General features: G+C 53.0%; 1 protein-coding gene and 1 long non-coding RNA gene across 2 annotated transcripts; one reads left to right on the forward strand and one right to left on the reverse strand.

The window, feature by feature from the left end:
- Positions 1-1203: 1203 nt before the first annotated feature.
- LOC140685805 (uncharacterized) lies at positions 1204-13376 on the reverse strand. The gene is made up of 2 exons (XR_012059263.1): positions 13298-13376; positions 1204-6653 (listed from the first exon to the last, which is right to left on the reverse strand). It is a non-coding gene; the product is annotated as an uncharacterized lncRNA (long non-coding RNA).
- Positions 13377-13539: 163 nt separating this feature from the next.
- TMEM18 (transmembrane protein 18) lies at positions 13540-18398 on the forward strand. Its single transcript, XM_006218204.4, has 5 exons — positions 13540-13678; positions 14368-14488; positions 16590-16644; positions 17957-18050; positions 18131-18398. The coding sequence occupies exons 1-5, from the start codon at positions 13622-13624 to the stop codon at positions 18218-18220; spliced, it is 417 nt and encodes a 138-aa protein (XP_006218266.1). The 5' UTR covers positions 13540-13621; the 3' UTR covers positions 18221-18398.
- Positions 18399-19142: the final 744 nt, after the last annotated feature.

Genomic DNA, 19142 nt, shown 5'->3' on the forward strand with positions numbered 1-19142 from the left:
CAGGACACTGACTAACCCAGGACCATCTCACCCAAGGAGGGGCCCACGAGGAGGGCTGCGGTCCCCGCTTGGCTGGCGTCTGAACCCGTCCTTGGGAAGACGTCCCTTACAAACAATAAGACATCCTGTGAAACTCAGAAAATGTTAAAACTCAGGATTAATTTGAAGATTCCCCTATAAACATACAGCTCTCGGCTTTCCCACAAATCCGGTTTGGTGAAAGAAACATTTACAATCAAAAGGTGAAAATGTAAGGAAGTCGTTTTGAAAGTTTTGCCTACTGGTCATGGGATGTAAGCAACGACATCGTGATGACGAGGTTGGCGCAGGGAGGCAAGCCCCCCCGAACGTGAAGAGGGAAGCTGGGCTCGCAGTGGGCTCTGCGAGAGTTTGTGCCCTCACCTGGAGCATTACTGATGTGCCTGGAGAGACACGGGATGTGTCCTGTTCTGCTAAGAACCGGAGATGATAAAAGACAGAGGTTTTGAAGATAAGAGGGAGAAGGCATTTGTGCCTGCATCCATTTTATCTTGCTGTCAATTACTCTCCAGTTTGTAGCTAACAGACTTCACTTTTGTATAACTTACTCTTTTCCACTTTGGGAAAGTCATTGATGGGAGAGTGTCGGGCAGGCTGAGGGTCAGCTCGCTGTAGATGCTGCCCGGACCGAATGCTCTGCCCGCCTGCAGGGGCGTTTGCTAGAAAACCCAAACTCACTGTGATGTGAGTGAACCCTCCAACAGAAGGGCACTCCTACTCAAAAGACGGAAGATCTATCAACGGACAAACGGGTGAAAGAGTCACAACCGAACTTTCTGAACATTTTGACCATGTGGAGGTTTAATTTTCAAGAAAATTCCCCGAAGCATTCACGATGCTTGTGGCGTCAAATCCTGTAAGGGGTACACAAACCCTCGTGACAGAGATAGAAGACTGAAGGAAAACAATCTCACAAGCACATGGAACTTCAGTTCATCCTGCTGTGGGGAGAAGAGACAACCCCGTGTCTCCCGGGGTGTGGTTTTGACAAAGTGAGCACATCGCTGTCAGCCCAGACGGGGACAGTCAGCAGCCTGTTGGCATCGGGTCCAAGCCCTGCTCCCTAACGTCGAGATACCACCACACACCCCCAGGTAGGCTCGTTTTATTTACTTCACATCTACTGCCTGCTGAGCGGGAAAGTAAATAATGGGACGATTCTACTATGAATCCAGAATCAGTTTTAATAAAAGTTCATTGAACTTGTAGCAGCAATGTTGTCTACATGTGAAAAGGGAAGACTTAGATGCCAATGGCACTGAACGCAGACAGCTGTGGGCTCGCCAGGGTTCCAGATCGTGGTGTAGTGAAGGGACCCAGAGGTCACTGGGATACCCGGAGCGTCTCTGTAATTGAGGACAGACTGAAACCACAGCGGTGCCACTGCAGGCCAGGCACCCAGGATGGAGGCGGGTGGCCTTGAGAATCTGGTTTCAGACACATCCCTGCGCCCTCGAGCTTTCTGTGCACGTGTCAAATCCAAGGACACCAGGGCTTTTTAAAACAACGCTGGCTGGTTGCACACTTAGGGTCTCCAAGTCTCCGCTTGTGACCGTGCACCACTCAGACCCCAACACTGCTTCTTGTCTCTTCCATTACTTTTTAACCTTTATTCTGAAATAACGGCGTGCTCCGCCAGGCGACGAACCTCGGCGGCTGCGCTGCTTCACGCCCCGCCAGCAGCACACGGGCTTCTCCGCAGCCTCGCCTGCATGTTGATGCTGCTGTTTAAGTTTTAAGCTGTTTTACTAGGTGAGCAGTGGCATCTCCTTGTGGTTTTAACTGGCGTTTCCCTCGTGGGTGATGATGCGAGCGCCGTTGCACGTGCTGGCCTGACATCCCTCTGGTGAAGCCTCTCTGCACGTCTTTCACCTGTTTTCTAACTGCAACTAGATCGCTTGGCTTCACTGAAGTGCTTTGAGAGCTCTCCGTATTTTCATATGCACGTCCCACCTCAGACGGTCTCTGCAAATGTGTCCTCTCCTCCCGTATGTCTCCGCCCTCCTTGATGTCCTTATTGTCACGTGTGCCCATCGCACAGGCTGAAATTGCTGTTTAATATGCATGTTTTTCTAACCACACAGAGACAGGACTTACAGACTGAAGTCACAGCGGCGCTGGCAGCTGCATGCGGCAGTGCTCCTCACGGTCCTCATGCTCAGGTCACAGCTCCGCATGTCGGTCTTGTCTGTCCGAAGGAGCCTCTCAGCATCTCTCGTCCAGCGGGCACTGCATCAGACACCTCCTGTCTGCCCGAGACGGACTCATCTGCCCTTCAGGTTTGGAGGACAGTTTGTCACCTTGTATGCTTGTGTATGTTGTATGTTGTGTGTATGTTACATGTGATTGGTGTGTTATGTGTGAGTGTTGTGTGTGCGTGCACGTGTGCACACATATGCATTTGTCCATGTGTGTACACATGCACACATATGTGCACGTGCACTTGTGTGTGAGTCTGTTTTTGAGCATGCGTGACAGTATGTGCATGTGTGCACATGCATGTATATGCGTGTGTGCACGTGCATGTGTGTGCGTCCTCATGTGTACACGTGCGTGCCTGTGTGTGCACGTGTGCATGGTGTGTGCATGTGTGTCTGTGTGCATGTGTATGTGTCTCTGCATGTGTGTGTTGGCCTGCGGGTGGTCTCACAGACCCTCAGGTTCCGCTCACATGTCTTCACTCGTTGTGCTTCCTGCTCCGCTAACTGAATAGCTCAGCTGACCTGCCTCAAACACATTGACTTAGAGGATATTTACGTTATATTTATATGAATATTCAAATTATCCATTTCACATTGAGTGATTTTCCTTGGCTTTTGTGGAAATGTACGTTGCATATAAGTTGTTAAGCTCATTGCACAGAATGGTCTATGATACATTCTTGTGATTCCTGTGAGTGGCGGTGACGTGACACCACTCACGTTGGTAGCTTGTATCTTTTCTCTTTTTACCATTTGCTGTCTCACTAGAAGTTTGTCATTTTAAAAAATATTTGAAAAGAACCAATTGTTTGTTTCATAGATGATCTGTATTATTTCTTTTTTTTCAACTCTAGGGTTTCTGCCCCACCCCCTTGCTCTTCCATGATGGGGTTTATCTCCTGTGTTCTCCTGAGCCGGGAGCACGGCCCGTTTGTTCAAGGACGTCGCCCTCGCGAGTGCTAGCATTTCCTGCTGTGCATTCCCCTCTCGGCCTGGCTTAGCTGCTTCCCATGGTGTTGATAATGTCATATTTCCTTTTGTATTAATGTCTGTCTGATTTATTCTTATTTTATGTGAAATTTTCTCTTTGACACATGAATTATTTTAAAATGTTCTGTTAATTTTTATTTTCAAGGATTTTCTTATTGTTTTTATTTTATTGATTTCTAGTTCAATTCCATTTGGTCTGAGAACACTCTTGGCATGGTTTCAAGTATTTTAAAATTGTTCAGCTTTTCATATGAACTAAGACATGGTGCATTTTGGTGAGTGTTCTGTGGACTCTGGATGGACGTGTCCGTGAGTAAATGTCCGTTAGCTCCACCGCCCCTGGTGTCCAGCTGCCCTCTGCCTGCGGTGACTTTCCGAGAGCTGCGTCCGTTGTTGCGAAGTTGCCGCCGGCCAGTGGGGCCCGTGCGCTCCTCGCTCAGCTCCGTTGGCGCGGGTCTCCTGTGTGTGGAAGCCCTGGTTGGTGGCGGGCGCTCAGGGTCGCTATGCCTTCTGCTGTGCCGCCAAGGTTTCTACCCAGAGGTAGTATTTACCTCCGTCTCTCGTAACTTTTTGCCCTGAAGTTTACTTTATGTGATGTTGATACAATAATTCCTGCTTTTTAAATTTAAATTTAATTAAAGTGTGACGGTCCATCTGTCTACACCCTTTTATTTTGATCCTATGTGTGTCACTATTTTTGAAGTGGGTTTCCTTTAAACATCTTCTTTCAGTCACTTAAAAAATTCATTCTGACAACCTCTGACTTTTCGTTGGTGTATTAGACCATTTTCATTTACGATAAATGACCTCATTTTCTATTTTGTCCCCTTGTCCTCCGTTCCTGGTCTGTGCTCTCCCTCCCACAGGCACTCACTCTGCCACGATCAATGGATGTCTTTGTAGCCACGTGGGTGAAAAAACAGATGATGTGTTCTTCATGTATTTTAATTTGCATACTTAATATGGTGAGATACGTCTCATTTTGTTTCTTGCTTTTGATGTAATTGGTTACTGCATGTAAATGTGATTTATCACTCCAGATAGTGGAGTGGTTCTCCAGCGCCTAATTCTATTCTACTAACGGCAAACCCGTAGGCTTTCCCAACGTTTACCACCACAGAAAGAGTTATAATAAATGGAATAACCACGTGCATTTCTCACGGTGGAGGGAGGCGGGAAGGGATGAGGAAGCAGACACACCCGTGACCACGATTCTTTGCATTATTTTCGGAGGCTTTTGTTATAAACTGTAATCATCCTGGGAATCCTATTTTGCAACTCAGTCATAAAAGAAAAGTACATTCTACAGCTTCTAGCATGTATCTTGTCTCCAAATACTGTTTTATATAGATAAAAATAACTGCTTATTTTTTCATGCTATTTAAATGGAATGACATCACGTTTCTGAGATGCCAGGTTATCCTGACAACAAAGGTATTAGACCAAAGAATTCACCACGTATGGTTCACACACATGTTTACATCTCAAGTAGATCAGAATGTGCTAGATTTTTACCACAACAAAGAAATTACAAACTGTCTCTGGGACTATTACCACTGTACGTATTTTTAAAGAGGAGCATTTTGTCAAGTGCATGCAGCCAGCCTAGCACTTTTTTCAAGTTAACAGCATGAAATTGTTCCCTGAAAATACCCGCTCCAGCCCGAGTCTCGTGTTCTAGAACACACCTGAATTAAGCGTTTCCTTCGTACCAAGACGGCAGAAGTCCCAAGCACGTGATCGGGAAAGGCGGCATCAGCCCTAAGACATCTTTTCCTTCGCATTTTGGGAAAACCAGAAATGAAAAAATTTTAAAAATTGTAACTACTTTCAAAACCATCGGGCAAGTCAAAATTTGCTACTTAAAATAATTTTAAAAATCAAACATGGAGAAGTAGCCAGAACTGAACTGAGACCCGCAGCGCCCGCTGGAGGGAGGAGAGGAGACTGCTCCTGCTGTGGTGTTCACATCCGTCTCCACGCTCTTGCCTCCTTTTCTCTTCCACTCATAGTCCGGTTATTTAAGTTCAGTTATTGTTTTTGAAGTTAAGCCAGTCAAACTAAGTGTCTAGTTTCGAGCATTAGCGATCTCCAAACGCGGTACGCTGGAGCTCAGACGCCAGGCTCGTTGGAGCGGGAAGGGGCGCGTCTCCGCTGCGCGGCGGGGAAGCCGGCGCGCCGGGGCCGCAAACCCGCCCACGCGGCGGCCTGCGAGTCCTGCTCCTCGGTTCGCGCCGCCAGGTGCAGCAGGGGCTCGCGGATGCTCGCGGATGCTCCCGGTGCAGCAGGGGCTCGCGGATGCTCGCGGATGCTCCCGGTGCAGCAGAGGCTCGCGGATGCTCGCGGATGCTCGCAGATGCTCCCGGATGCTCGCGGATGCTCCCTGGGCAGCGGTGGCTCGCCGATGCGGACGGTGAGCCCTGCCGCTGCAGGCGAGCCGCGCGGTCCGAGAGGCACGTGCTCCCTCCCGCAGCCCACGACGAGCAGCCTGGCCGCCCGCCTTGGGCGCCGCGTCGCCGTCGCACTCGTCTGCTTTGCTTTCTCCGCTGCGTTTTTTGGCCGATAAGTCGCTCCTCTCACTCCTTTCATCAGATTCTACCACGCCGGCCAGAGTGCCTCGTTTTCACGTCGCCCTCCTCCAGCGGCTTGTTAGGTGAGGCCAGAGCACCAATAAAACCTGAAAGATCGCCTTCAAGTCCATCCTTTAAAAAACGGCAAGTGACACCAGCTGGCTGACCAGCTGCGTCAGCACTCACACTGCTTTCCCCACGTTACAAACAGCGAAAGGACCAAGTGGAGAAAATGTGAGGACGAGAAGTGGAAACGAGTTCCGGGAGAGGGACGCGCTGCTGACCCAGAGGCCCCACCCCACCCCGGGGAGGCCGCGGCTCAGCGCAGGTGGACGGGCCCTGGGCTCCGGGCGGGGAGGCCTCCGGGCGCGGCTTCGCGCAGGGAGGGCTTCGGGCCCAGGGCGCCCCCGGGACGCGCGGGTGCCCCACGCGGAGCCTCCGTCCCGGGGCCGCGCTGCGGCCTAGGGGCCCCAGTTGCCTCTGCAGAAGGTGTTCACGCGTCCTGCATGTTCACGGGGGGAGACACGCGTTTCAAAAACTCCAGCCACGTCTTTTCTCACAGACACAGTAAAATCGGATCCACCACGGCTGCTTCCCTCTTTGACGAGCTGTTTTGCTCTGACTAGTTCTCAGTGTCTTAAAGCATCTCATTCCAGTTCAAACTGTCTGTGTTGACAGAAAACCATGCTTTACCTGAAAGTCAGCTCAAGCGTGTCGTCTGCAGCCCAACTCTGACCCATGTCACCTTGATGAGTGCTCAAATCTCGCGGCTGGGCCCTGCCTACAAAGTCACAATTTCGCCATCAAAAAATCTTCAGTTTTCTATGTGATTTTCAGGATGACTCGTGAATCCCTATAGAAAATTTCAAACCTGCAATCACTGAAGTTGAGGGGGTGCTTGGACTTCTGTGCAAGAAAGGGAACTTCTAGGTTATTTTCTTGCCTCTCCCTTTGAAACTCTGCCTCTTGTTTTCCTCTGATACAGACACACTCATGGGGGGATGGAGGGAACCTCTGAAGGCTGTCTGAGGACGCTTCTTCAGGAGAGACCCCACGTCCACTAAGCCTTTCACCCAGGGCTGGCCCCACCGACCCTGCAGAAGGTCACTGACCACACACACACACACACACACACATCTGCATGAAGGACAGAGAGAGAGACCCAGAGATACTTCAGGGGAGAGTTTGTTTAAAAATGTCTGCATTTTGAACTGCAAGATCATGATCTATGCTCAGCTTTCAGCGATGGAGGTGCCCTGAGACGTGCTCTGTCCCTAAACACATTTGGATGCTTCTCTTCACATTTGAAGCAAACGTGCAAAAGCCCCGCGTGTCTTCAGCGCCAAAGTGAAGCAGTGAGCAGGTGACAGAGACTGCTGGGGAGGAGTGTGTGGCTTCGCAGCACCGTGTGGAGCTGGACTGCATGGCCCTGGGGCCAACTCTGACCCGAGCACCGTGTGGGCCAGTGAGCAGAGCTGAACACTGAGCTCCCTGACCTCAGTTCTCATACCTTCAATAAAGACAGACTCATGCCTGTTTCACAGGATTTCATTTACTTCCTGGCATCCTCATCACTTATGTGCTATTTTCAATCCTCATTTTCTAGATGGAAAAACTGAAGCTTAGGGTGGTAAATTTACTAATCCAAAGATGTGCAATTAACAAGAGAAACTCAGCGCTCAAACCACGTGGATGTGAGAACCCAGCACCCCTGCTCTTAACCTCAGAATGTTAGCTTGTAATAAAACACATAAAACTGTAAAGCTGGATGACAGCTAAACTTGGTAACATAAATAGGTGTTGAAACCAGTTTATAGCAACACACAGAACGTGCTAATGAAGTTCTCCAAAGACCTCCCTCAGCACCAAACTTCACCTCTCGTTCTTCAAAGCCTGGTTCTTTAAAAACATAAATGGTTATCTTTATTTTTATTAAGAATCCACCTTATGGTCACAGATGCAGTGTCTGAAAGAACGCTTTCTGCTGGGACCAGTGAGATTAGCCCTGTTCTCATCTGAAATCTCTATTCCAGTGCATCTGAACTGGCTCTGGAAGTCAGTCCTCTGTCATTTACAGAGACAGTTTCCCCATACATCTGAAACCACAACCAAAAATTCTCAGTGCCTCGACAATTTCTATCTCAGTCCCTGCGGGGCAGCTGGTTAAGACAGCGTTTATGCTGATGCTTGTTTAATCCGAGGCCACATTTGCTGTGGCCTCATCCTGAGCCCCTGCGGGTCAGCACAGGCGGCAGGGGTGAGCGGGTGGAGGGCAGTGAACACACAAGATGTGAGTCCGTCAGAAAGACCAAACCCAACACAGAACAGAATCACTGCAAGCCCGCACCGAAACGCGATGGGAGGAGAGGCAACCCAAGGGCGACAGGCACGGGAGTGGCCCCGGCCACCCGCTCCAGCCACCCTTGTCTGATACCGCACAGCTGGAGCGCAGACCCCACACTCTGTCACGTATGTGTTTCTCTCCATCCCAACGCGCAGGTGCTTCAGAGCGTTTCAGGCTCTCTACATGCCACAATGTATGTTAGTCGTTCTTGGGTATTTAGATTACTTCCAATTTTTTTTGTAATTATTTATTCTAAATAAACAGTTGATCAGTTGTCACCTTTGTTCAGCAATCTTAGTGTGCATGCTTATTCTTCTAGTGAAATTCTTAGAAGTGAAACTTCTGGGTAAATGGTAGGAACTATGTTAAAGCTTTTTTAATGCATTTAAAATGTCCTCTGTTTAAATTTTGTTCTAATTTCTGCTCTGGAACGATAACCCCTGCAGCCTTCTGAAGACGGAGATGCTGTTCATCTCTATCCCTCTCGGGTCTCCCTCCTCTCCGTTTCCACAAGCTCTGTGCTGGTCGTCCCCCTCTGAGTGTCAAATATCACACTTGGTGTCACTTACTCAGTCCATCCAGGCTGGTGTCAGTGACGCCCCCTCTTTCCCCACTAGGCTCATATTTGATATCCAGCCACAGGAACAGTGTCCCCAGCTGTCACACCTCCTCCTCCCCCAGTTGTGCTCCACATGTCGCCATGAGAAAGCACCCTTGTGCAGACACCCCGTGAAGTAACCAGCGTGACTGTATCTCAGTCATGCTTTAAAATGAGATTCCTTTCATACTTAATCATTTTTTAATGAATGGGGCTGAAAATCTAATCTCATCTATGACTGACTAGTCAATACACATATTTTTCAAGCAAACACCTAACTTTTCTTATGAGAAACTATTTTGGCAAAAGTCCAGCAGCTCTCACATTCAGTTACTTTTTCTAGGAAATAGTGCTACTTGCATACAAGCAGAAATTATTCCCGCAATACACCCCGGGAACCACCACCGGTTACAGGTCCCCAGACCCTAAGCCGCAGGAGGCGCCAGGTCGGGACCTGAGGCGCTCTGCTCCTCTCCGTGGCCGCAGCAATGAACAGGTCCACCAGGTGACCACAGCGGTGTTTCCACATCTATTTTAGTGCAGGTGCAGGCTGTCCTCGGGCAGACAGCCGCCATGAACGCAGTGCTGGCGGGACGTGGAGGGGACACCTTTGCTGTCCTTTACTTAAAGACTGGGTTTTGAAAGTAAAGTTTTCTCTCCTGGCTTGAAAAAGACAAACAAATGTCACCCGAGGAGGTTCAAGAAGAAACCTGGGGTTTTGAGAACACACGTTAGTCTCATGACCCTGGATAACAGTGCGCATTTCTGAATAAATATAGAAAGTTTGGTTTAAAGAGTCTTAAGGCGGCGTCTGTGTTCAGCTACTACTGTCTGTGCAGGAGCCCCAGGACTGCCTAACACGGGCCAAGGGAACTGCAAAGACAGGCCGACAGTTCCCACGACCCCTGTACCCGAGGGACGCGCAGGTGGGTCTCCGTGCGGAAAAGAAAGCGGGGTTTCCGAGCTGAGACGCATCAGTTCTGGGCTGGATTCACACCACAGAATTCAAGGCAGCAGCATTTGCCACCACAAGAGAGGACAGTGCCAGGTACACAGGAGGGAGGAGGGGCCAGGTGACCCCGAGCCTGAACGTGATGGTGGAGTCAAGAGACGCAGTGGAATTAAACCAGAGCCTGCACGAACGTGACGCTGCGGAAGTTCAGTCCTCTGTCTACAGTGCCCTCCGTCCTCCGGTCGGCGCCCACATCCTCAGGTGGCCCTGGAATGCTGACTCAGCCTCCCCCGCCCCGGACCGTAAGGTGGGGAAGTTCTGCGGTGTCGCCCACCTGGCCCGCGGTGCTGTGTCCCAGCAGCCCAAGCAGAACGTCATGCAGAACATCACTGGCAGCTCTCATGGAAGGACTAAGGTGCTCCCTGTGAAGCCTGGGTCAACCTCCCTGAACGCCGCGGGACACCGACCCCCATAGACTAATCACCACATACCACGTTGTGATCTCACACCAATGAGAAGGGTGCAACCTTCAGGGAATCCTGCCACCTCCATCCTGACGCACGTGCACACAAGTCTCTGAACACCCGTCTTCCATCAGAGCACGGAGGCCCCCACACTCAGTGAATCCCAGACGCTCTTCTGCATGTCAGAGCCCAGAAACGATCGCCTGCTGATTCTGCTGGAAGTCACGGCAGGCTTCTGAAGGCTGTGTGGTTCAGGGTGTTGGGCCTTGTTTTGTCTGTGGCCCCAGGACAGTAGCAGGTGCCTCTACATGAATAAGGTGAGAGAGTGTCTTCCAAACACCTTTGGCCCATTAACTGGGTAAGAATGAGCCAAGGCTTGCTTGAAGTACAGGTGATTTTGTTGTATTTAACAATTGCATTTAAAATTAGATCTTAGTTGTCTCCAGTATCTTAAAAAGAAATAATCTTGGCCCAGATGCCTTCTCTAGGTCCTGAGCTGTTCAGGAAACCCTAACCCTAACCCTAACCAAAAGGTATGTTCCAGTCCCAGCCCCTGGGAGTGGGACCCTACTGGAAACAGGCTCTTTGCAGGTGTGATCAAGTTAGGATGAGGCTCCACTGGGGGACATGGACCCGGGTCCAGTGGCCGATGCCCCGATGAGAACAGAAGACAGAGGCACGTGTACATAGAGGGTTTGTCTCCACCTGAAGCTGGAAGACATAGGAATGGCCTCCGTGCCTCCTTCAGAGGGAGCCCAGCCCTGCTGCCCTCACGACTTTCCAGCCTCCAGGCTGAGGGCAAATAACCCCTGCTGTCTCCAGCCCGCAGTCTGGTGGTCCGTCAGGATGGCCCTGAAACAATGCAGTGCTGCCTGCCTGCGAGTTTAGGCCCCAGGAAAGTGCCTCCAGAGGCCCCCACATCCCTGCTCAGTCAAGGCAGCTGGGGGTGGGGAGGTGGGACTCGTGTGCTGCTGAATGGTCCAGGGTTTCCAGAGTTCACTCCTTGGCCCTCCCTGCAGAACCATGTGGGCACCATCATCTGCTGGACCAGAAACCCCTTCACAGCTGGAGTTGCCCTGCAAAGGCCAAAACGAATGGCTTCCCACGGTGCTGCTAAGACGTGTGTACAATCGAGCTCTCGTTGAGCGTGCATCTCTGACAGCATCGACCCCAGTCCCTGCCTCTGTGGGACCTACATCAGTGCCACGTGCAGAGGCCAAAACCTGCCTGGCTGAGCCCAGGTCTGCAAACCACCACAGTTGAAGCACCTGCCTACCCAGCTCGGAGCCCACGCCCAGCCTGAGTCCACCGTTGGCCCCAAGCCACAGCTTGGCAGCCCCTGAAAGGCACAATGGTGACACATGATTTAAATCCCCAAGTTTCATTTAAAAACTTGTTAATATGTCTAGGCAATGCACAAAATGCTGTGAGTTTGAGAAAGAACAATTAAAAATATACACATTTCCCACGTCTGAGACAGAAGCAAAAATCAACGGAACTAGCACGTAGTGACGCGCCCTGTAATCCACGAGTTACAAACTCCTCCCGGAGCACTGAGGTCGGGAGGTACTAACAGAATACTGAAAATATTAAGTGAAGATGAGATATTACTTTGTTCGATTTTATTTGTAAGGTTTTTATTATCCCTAATTATGGGTTTTTCCACCAGCAAATTTTTAAATGACTATAATTTTGTAAAGGCAAACTATGAAAAAGAGTCAGAAATAACAGATCTGGCTATTCTACGATACTCAGAGGGAAAGTATTTCTCTACCCAAAATTAAATGGTGTAAACTAAAACCTCTCAACTATGTATGTATGAAAATGCATTTGTTGCTAACAGCTTCACCTAATTTACGTTTCTAAAGCTGGCTGTGCCTGTGCTGTAGAGGCCTGTGGGATACTGACAGAGCCGGCCCCAGGGAGGGGTGGGTGGGTGGGGGTGATGGGTAGAGTTCCCTGAAAGACACCCCTGGAGGCTGGACTGGCAGACTTGCCAATTCACCGCATGCGGAGTTTCAGCAACGCTCCTCAGGACAAGAAAGCCCATGCAGGCTGGCTCCCGTGTTTGGGTTCAGTTCTGGCGATGCTGCCGTCCAGGGAGGCCACCGGCCAAGAACCCACTTTCTCCCTCCCCTGCCCCCGAGCAGGTGCCGAGTCCCCTCAAGTTGGCGAGGGGCTCTGGTCCTTTCCCCACACCCTCCCCCAGCCCCACCCAGAGAACAGGGACCACCTTCTCTTCCCGGGCTCTCAAGGGCCTGTGAGCAAACGCTTCCCCATTGGCCTGCGATTCCCGGTGGGATGCCCTGTGCTTATTCCACTAAACCTCAGTGCCTTGAATCAACCCTCTGGGAGAGAATTCAGGATTCCCTGATTTGTGTGAAAATCAGTAAAAGGACCCTCATGTAAGACGGAGGTGGAAGGGGGCGCCCTCAGGCAGGTGCCACCCGGCTCCTCTGCAGACCCAACAGGAGCAAGGTCTCTACTCAGGGAAAACAGAGAAGGGAAGATTTTTCTCCCCGCCCGGCAACAGCCCAGCCAATAACAGACCGTCACCCCTCAGCCAATAAGAAACCCCCAGTGCTCAGCCAACAGGAACCCCTCACCACCCCGCACTCTCGCTTTCTTCCAATGGACTTTACTTCAAAGCAGCCCTTCCCTCTTCCGCCTTTTTCTCTCTAAAATAACACATTCCTCTCCTTTGTTTGCCCAACTTAGATTACATGTCCCCAACTGCAATTCCTTTCTATTCCCAAAGAAAGCCATTTTGCTGATAAAATAACAAGCTGTTTTATTTTAAGGTTAGAGTCAGCTAGAAAGCCATTTTGCTGATAAAATAACAAGCTGTTTTATTTTAAGGTTAGAGTCAGCTAGAGGCAATCAGCACCCACTGTTAGAGCTGAGGGCAGAGGGAGTTCTGGAAACCCTGGCTTCTGGGGGACTGTCCCCTCGGTCCCTCTGCAGCCCCTGGGGTCGAGGTCACGGTCCCCTGTATTCTAAGAATCCAGAGCACTGCCTCCTCTGTCCCCCCGGGGTCCAGGTCACCCCCCCTTTTGTCCCTCAGAGTCCAGCTCACTGTCCCCTGTGTCCCCGGGGTCTAGGTCACTCCCTCCTGTCCTCCGGGATCCGGGTCTCTCACCTGGGCGATGCCCCGCATCCCCAGCCGCAGTGGAAGAACTGAAGACGCCACGGCGCCGCGGCTCGGTGGGAAAGACAATCCTAAAGCCTGCTTGTAACCGCCTTATATTTACTTTAACGCCACGGACTAACGCGAGATTTGGGCAAGGTCCCGGGGACTGGAGATGTCGCGAGATTGCAGGGTGCATCGCTCCCGCTTCCGGACACAGCAGGCCTCGCGAGAAACGGAGATTTCGCGAGAGGACGCCAGAGGCCTTCTTTGTCCTATCCGGGAGGGGCGGGGAAGACAAAAAGGTGGTGTTGAGGCTCGGCCTTTCCAGGGACGATGCCGTCCGCATTCTCAGTCAGCTCGTTCCCCGTCAGCATCCCCGCCGTGATCACGGTAACTCGCAGCCTCATTGGCCGCCAGTTCGGCCGCTGGCGGTTGGGGTTGCTCCCACTTCCCGGCGTCCGCCATGAACGGACGGGGCTTGGGGGGGTAGGGGGCGGGGCTGGTGGGGCGGGGCATAGGGGGCGGGGCCTGACCGGAGGCTTGCCTTGGTGGGCGGGGTGTAGAGGGTGGGGCCTGGGGCGGGGCCGGGGCGCGGGAAGGTCCGGGCAGAGCGGACCCGCGGTGGGCAGAGTGGTTGGGCGCGGGCTGCTCTTCCGGCCCCCGTCCCCCCAGGGGGGCCCTCGCCTAGGGAGGGGCCCGCGTTCTACCATGAGGACGTGTCCACCCAGGGCGGAGCAGACTCGAGTCGCAGCAGTGTCTGGAGGGCGGGGTGTGTGGCAGAACGGCCAGTAAAAAACACGTCTTGCGAACTAGGGCGGCCCGGATTTCCCGAGGCCTTAGTCCCTGGTCTGCGGAGCCGGAACCCCGGGGTAACCGAGTGCGTGCCTGACCCCGGAGTCCGCTTCCTCCTGTCCGCACGGGGGCTGGTCTTCAGGCTCTCCCGGCCTGCCGCGCGATTCCGTTCAACAGGCAGCACAGCTCTCCGCCCCGTGTGGACGCCGGACGCGGGTGCAGGGAGGGCTCCCTGCCCCCCTCCCCGTGTTCTGGGAGGCCTGACGAGTTTCTCGTGTGTCCTGCAGCAGACAGACTGGACGGAGCCGTGGCTCGTGGGCCTGGCCGTCTTCCACGTGCTCTGCCTGCTGCTCACGTGTTTCTCGTCCCAGAGGTACAAGCTGCAGGTCGGGCACTTCCTGTGCCTGGGTGAGTAGAATCAGCAGTCCCGTGGCTCCGATGGCTGTGTGCGTGTTTTCTCTGTAGCCTCACCACGTGATGAGATTTTTAAGACCTCCCGGCCCTCCTGTCACGTGTCCTGCTCTGGCTTCAGGGCACACCCAGGTTCCACTCTTGGGCATTATGAAGTGTGTTTCGGATCCTGGATTTGAAGGGACTCTGGAGGAGCACCTGCTGTTCCCAAGAGGGTGCTGAACACCTGTTACACAAAGAACAGTTTGGTTTGGTGAAGCGCTCTGTACAAGGTGCTCTCCTCTGTGGGCTTCAGTGCACTGCCTGCTCTGTTCTGGGCATAAAATAACATGTCGCCCAAATCAGTTTTAAAGATTAAGACCTACAGGGATCCGAAGGGGAACCGAGATGGGTGGAGTCATTGAGAAAGGTTACACAGAGAAAATAAAATCATGGAAGGGGGTATAAAGAGTGATTAAAATTTCTTTTTCTTAGGTGAGATAAGGGACAGATGTCTGACCCAGGCACCCCATCAGAGCACAGGGGGTGTTGGGCAGAAAGAGTGGGTCAAGTGTCAGAGAAACCGCATTTCTGATGCAGAATAGTTGGCAGTATTCTCCCATAGGAAGGGTGGGCCAGGACCTCAGCGGCTGGACCAAGGCTGTTAATCTTGTGGACCTTGGGAAGACACTAAACTTTCGCTTGGTAGTTTAACAAAATGCAAAACCTAATCTGAAATGTGATTTTTCATTTGACCTTGAGCAAGGTGTGAGTTCCAAACAAGAGGTTACCTTAAGACAGGAGCGAGGCAGTCTGCGTCACAGGAACATGTATGGTCGGGGTGGATAGCACTTCATTTCTTCATGTGAGAGCCATAGTAAGGGACGCTGGGGCTGCAGGGGTGAGCAGAGCAGATGGCGCCTGAGCCTTATGGGATAGGTGGGGCTCCGCCTCCACTGAGCAACCACAGCCCTGCTGAGCACCAGGGCAGGAAGGCAGGAGCACTGTGAGAGCCCGGAGGGGGCCTGCTGTGGGTCCCTGCCGGATCGTTTACACTGGGGTGGGAAGGATGGGCAGGAGCGAGTCAGGCAGCGATTGTGCAAGGGCGGAAGGGGCACTCCATGCCTGGGAACAGCATGTGCAAAGGCCCCGAGGCAGGAAGAAAGGTGACAGCCCCTCCCAGGAGCTGAGACTGGAACAGTCTTGTGAACCTGGGAGCTCCATGTGGGTTTGTTTTCTAGGATGAAGAGGGGGGAGTTTCATGCTCGGGATGATAGAGGCTGTTCTCAGTGCATGTACAGACCTGATGCTCGTTTGATTCTCAGACGCATGGACGATTTGGGCATTTTTTGCTGCAGTTTTACAGACGAGGCTCAGATCGGTTGACTAAGCCTAGGTCCTGAGTGGGTGGCAGGTCGACATGCATACCTCATCAGCGGGGAGGGGCCCCCTGCCCACCAGCCCCTCTGCTTCTCTCCCGTCTCCCTTCTTTTGCTTCCTTGGCATGCGTCTTGGGGTCCAGTCCTGGAGGGAGGCGTCAGGAGGCTTCCGGTTTCACACCAGGAGCGAACGGAGGGCTTGCACGCTTTCCTGGGGCTGAGACTCAGGCGCCAAGTTCCTGGTCGCCGCCCTGCGCTCTCTCCAGTGCGGGAGCAGCGTGTGCTGGGCAGCCCACGTCCTCTTGCCCGGGTTGGGGTGAGCCCCACTCCCATGCTCCCTTGCCCTGAGTGGGACTGGTCCCTGTGGAGCAGACCTGGGGGTCCAGGCTGTTCCTGCTGCTCTGGTCGCCCTCGGGTCGGCTATCTCTCCCCTGTCTTGGGTCTTGGCTGCCAGCACTGCTGGGGGGTTGGCGGGCAGCCCAGCCTGGCCTGCTCCTGCTGAGGGTGGGCCCCCTTCCATGGAGACCACCAGCTGGCCTGTGTTCACCTTGGTTTCCTTCTGTCTCATTTTACAGCGTTGTAATTTTCCTTCATAACATTGTATCTGAGATGGAAATTACGTGTCTAGTCAAACTCATGCTGTTCTGTTACACGTGTGTTAAATATTCTTTGTAAAGAGCATGTAACGCCACACTGGTTGGCCATCATCTGACTTCTGACGCGTGGTTCCTCTTCTCCAGTGATCCTGGTCTACTGTGCCGAGTACATCAATGAAGTGGCCGCGATGAACTGGAGGTAACCGTGCCTGGGCATGGTGACTATGTCTGAAACCACGCCCATCAGCTGAAGGACATGCTCAGAGACGTTCAGTTCTCCTTCTGCAAATGCCCTCTCTGTCCCCTGCCTGTGTCTCCGGCTGCTTAACGAGGAGACCTGAGCGGTGGTGGTGCCCATCCTCCCAGCCCACCGCGCTCACACCCCACCTTGAGGTGGAGGTGCTCTTGTGATCCGTCCATTGTTTCCTTAGTCCTGAAAACGCTAGTTCCCTGGTTTCTAGGCCGCTAGCTGGGATCCGCCTTTTTCCCTGCCAGTGCCCTCTCCTCTGGTCCTTTCCTGCTCTGGTCTCCAGACGCCAGCCTGTGTTACCACCTGGGCAGCCCACACCATGTCCAGTAAACATCATAAAGTCATCCTACCCCCCCTCCCCGATCCCCACTCCATCTGCACCTGCCCAAGCCATCTCTTCTCCCGGGGCGGCTTCTCCTCCTGGCTTCCTAGAACAGACCTGCAGGTGACACAGGAACCCTTGGGTGGTCATGTGGCCTCTGCCTTTGAAACAAGTGGGCAGGGGAGCACAGCCTTTCCCCCGCCATCCCGGCTGCCTGTGGGTGACAAGGCCTGTCCATCAGCATCCTGACCCCACAGGCCTCAGAGTAGAGTCACAGCCCCTGGGCCCTGTTGGGTCCTCAAGCCTGTGTTTAGCCGTCCTTGCGCCCACATGCACATTCTGCAGGCCATCCCTGCTTCCTTTCCTCTGAGTGTGATCAGGACACAGCTTCCCACCACCCCGGTTGTCTGAGCCGCTGCCCTCCAACAGCTCCGAGCGCAGGGCTCCGCCTGCCCGCTGTCCGCCCCTTGGTGCCGTGGCCGGGCTATGGGCGGTGCTTCGTGACTGTCACTGACGTCGTGAGTGGGTTGCCCGAAGACAGCCGTGCCCGGACGTGGTGATCCCCTCCACCTGCTGTGACAGGTGGCCCAGCCGCGGCATTGGGGCAGCTGTCCCTGCGCCTGGAGCGGCTCCTGCCCCTCGTAGCGGCCACAGGGTCTTTACCCCACGGGGTTAGGAAGGGCCACGTCGTGTGCAGGGCATCTGCCCCACCTGTCTGCCTGTGCACACGGGTCCTGTGTCTTCGCTGAGGGGTCCCTGCATCCTCTCCAGACCAGGCAGCGCAGTCCAGGGTCCAGATCCTAAAAGACGTGGGTGGCTCTGGACCTAGGGTGGGCTGTCCTGCCCTCACCGAGGGCCCCCCAAAACGTGTGAGACGAAGAATATACAGTAATGCCGTTTTGTTCCCCCAGGTAACCGTTAATTTCTTCCTTGAAACAGGCTGTTTTCGAAATACCAGTACTTCGACTCGAGGGGCATGTTCGTCTCCTTAGTGTTCTCAGCGCCCTTGCTGCTCAACGCCGCGGTCATTGTGGTACGTGCCAGGCTCCCGGCCTCTGCCGTCTCCGAGGGGCACGCCCCTGTTCTAAGTGCATCTCCCACGGTTCTCTCTAGGTCCTGTGGGTGCGCAAGACCCTGAGCGTGATGACCGAGCTGAGGGGCTTGCGGGAGAGGCGGCGGGAGAGGCTGCGGAAGGAGGAGTGACGACCCGCCGGGCTGCGCCCTGGAGACGTCTTCCTAGGACCGTCCGCTCCTCCAGCAGGCTGTGGTCAGCGTTTAAGACACATTTGACTTCGTGTCCGCCGTGGCGCTCGCCAGGCCTGTGTCTGACCAAGGGGTGTTCAGTCTCTGGTTCAACTGTAAATAAACCATTGCTACCCGGGCACAGTGTTCCTGTGTCTGGTTGTAAAACAGCCAGTCAGTGGGAAGAGGTTGAGTCGTAGACAGTGCAGTCCAGGCAAGGCCCCTCCGTCACCCTGTCATGCTGTGTCACCCCCGTCACCTCCTCACCCGGCCTGGTCCGTGCAGTGTTCGCCTCTCTGCAGCAGCTGCGTGAACCCCTGAGTCATTTCTCAGGCTGGAAAGTTCCAAGTAAGAATAGTCAGTGTTCACCTGCCTCAGCTGACAGTTTACGGCAGATACTAAGGTCAGTCGTGCTCCTGTGTCTCAGCTCTTCTGCTCGCGGGCACTCTGGGCGTTGGTGTCCTTAGAGCAGGTGCACGGTTCCTGTGGTCCCCGTGCCCAGGCCGACTCCTATCGGGGCTGGGGCTGCCGCTGGATGGTGAGAGGCGAGCACAGGCCCACGCTGCTAGAACACAGCGACCCACAGAGAGCACTGTGGCTCCCGATTTGGTTTGAAAAGCAGTTTGTGAATAGTTCTCTTAATTCTAACAAGATTTTTTTTCTCTTAAGTTATATTCTTCGAAATTCAAAAAGAAAAAAAGTGGTTCATATGAAAGCATTTATATTTAGCAGCTCAAAAGGCGACATTTTGGTAGATTATGAAATTAAACGTTGAAATCCAGATACATAATGTTTTTATAGACACTTGTAAACTCTTAGTAGAGAAATTATTTCCTGAAATTTGACCTCAGCTTTAGAAGGGAGCAGATGGAGCTTCCTAGGT

Source organism: Vicugna pacos, chromosome 15, assembly GCF_048564905.1.
Source record: "Vicugna pacos chromosome 15, VicPac4, whole genome shotgun sequence".
In the NCBI taxonomy this organism is placed as follows: Eukaryota; Metazoa; Chordata; class Mammalia; order Artiodactyla; family Camelidae; genus Vicugna; species Vicugna pacos.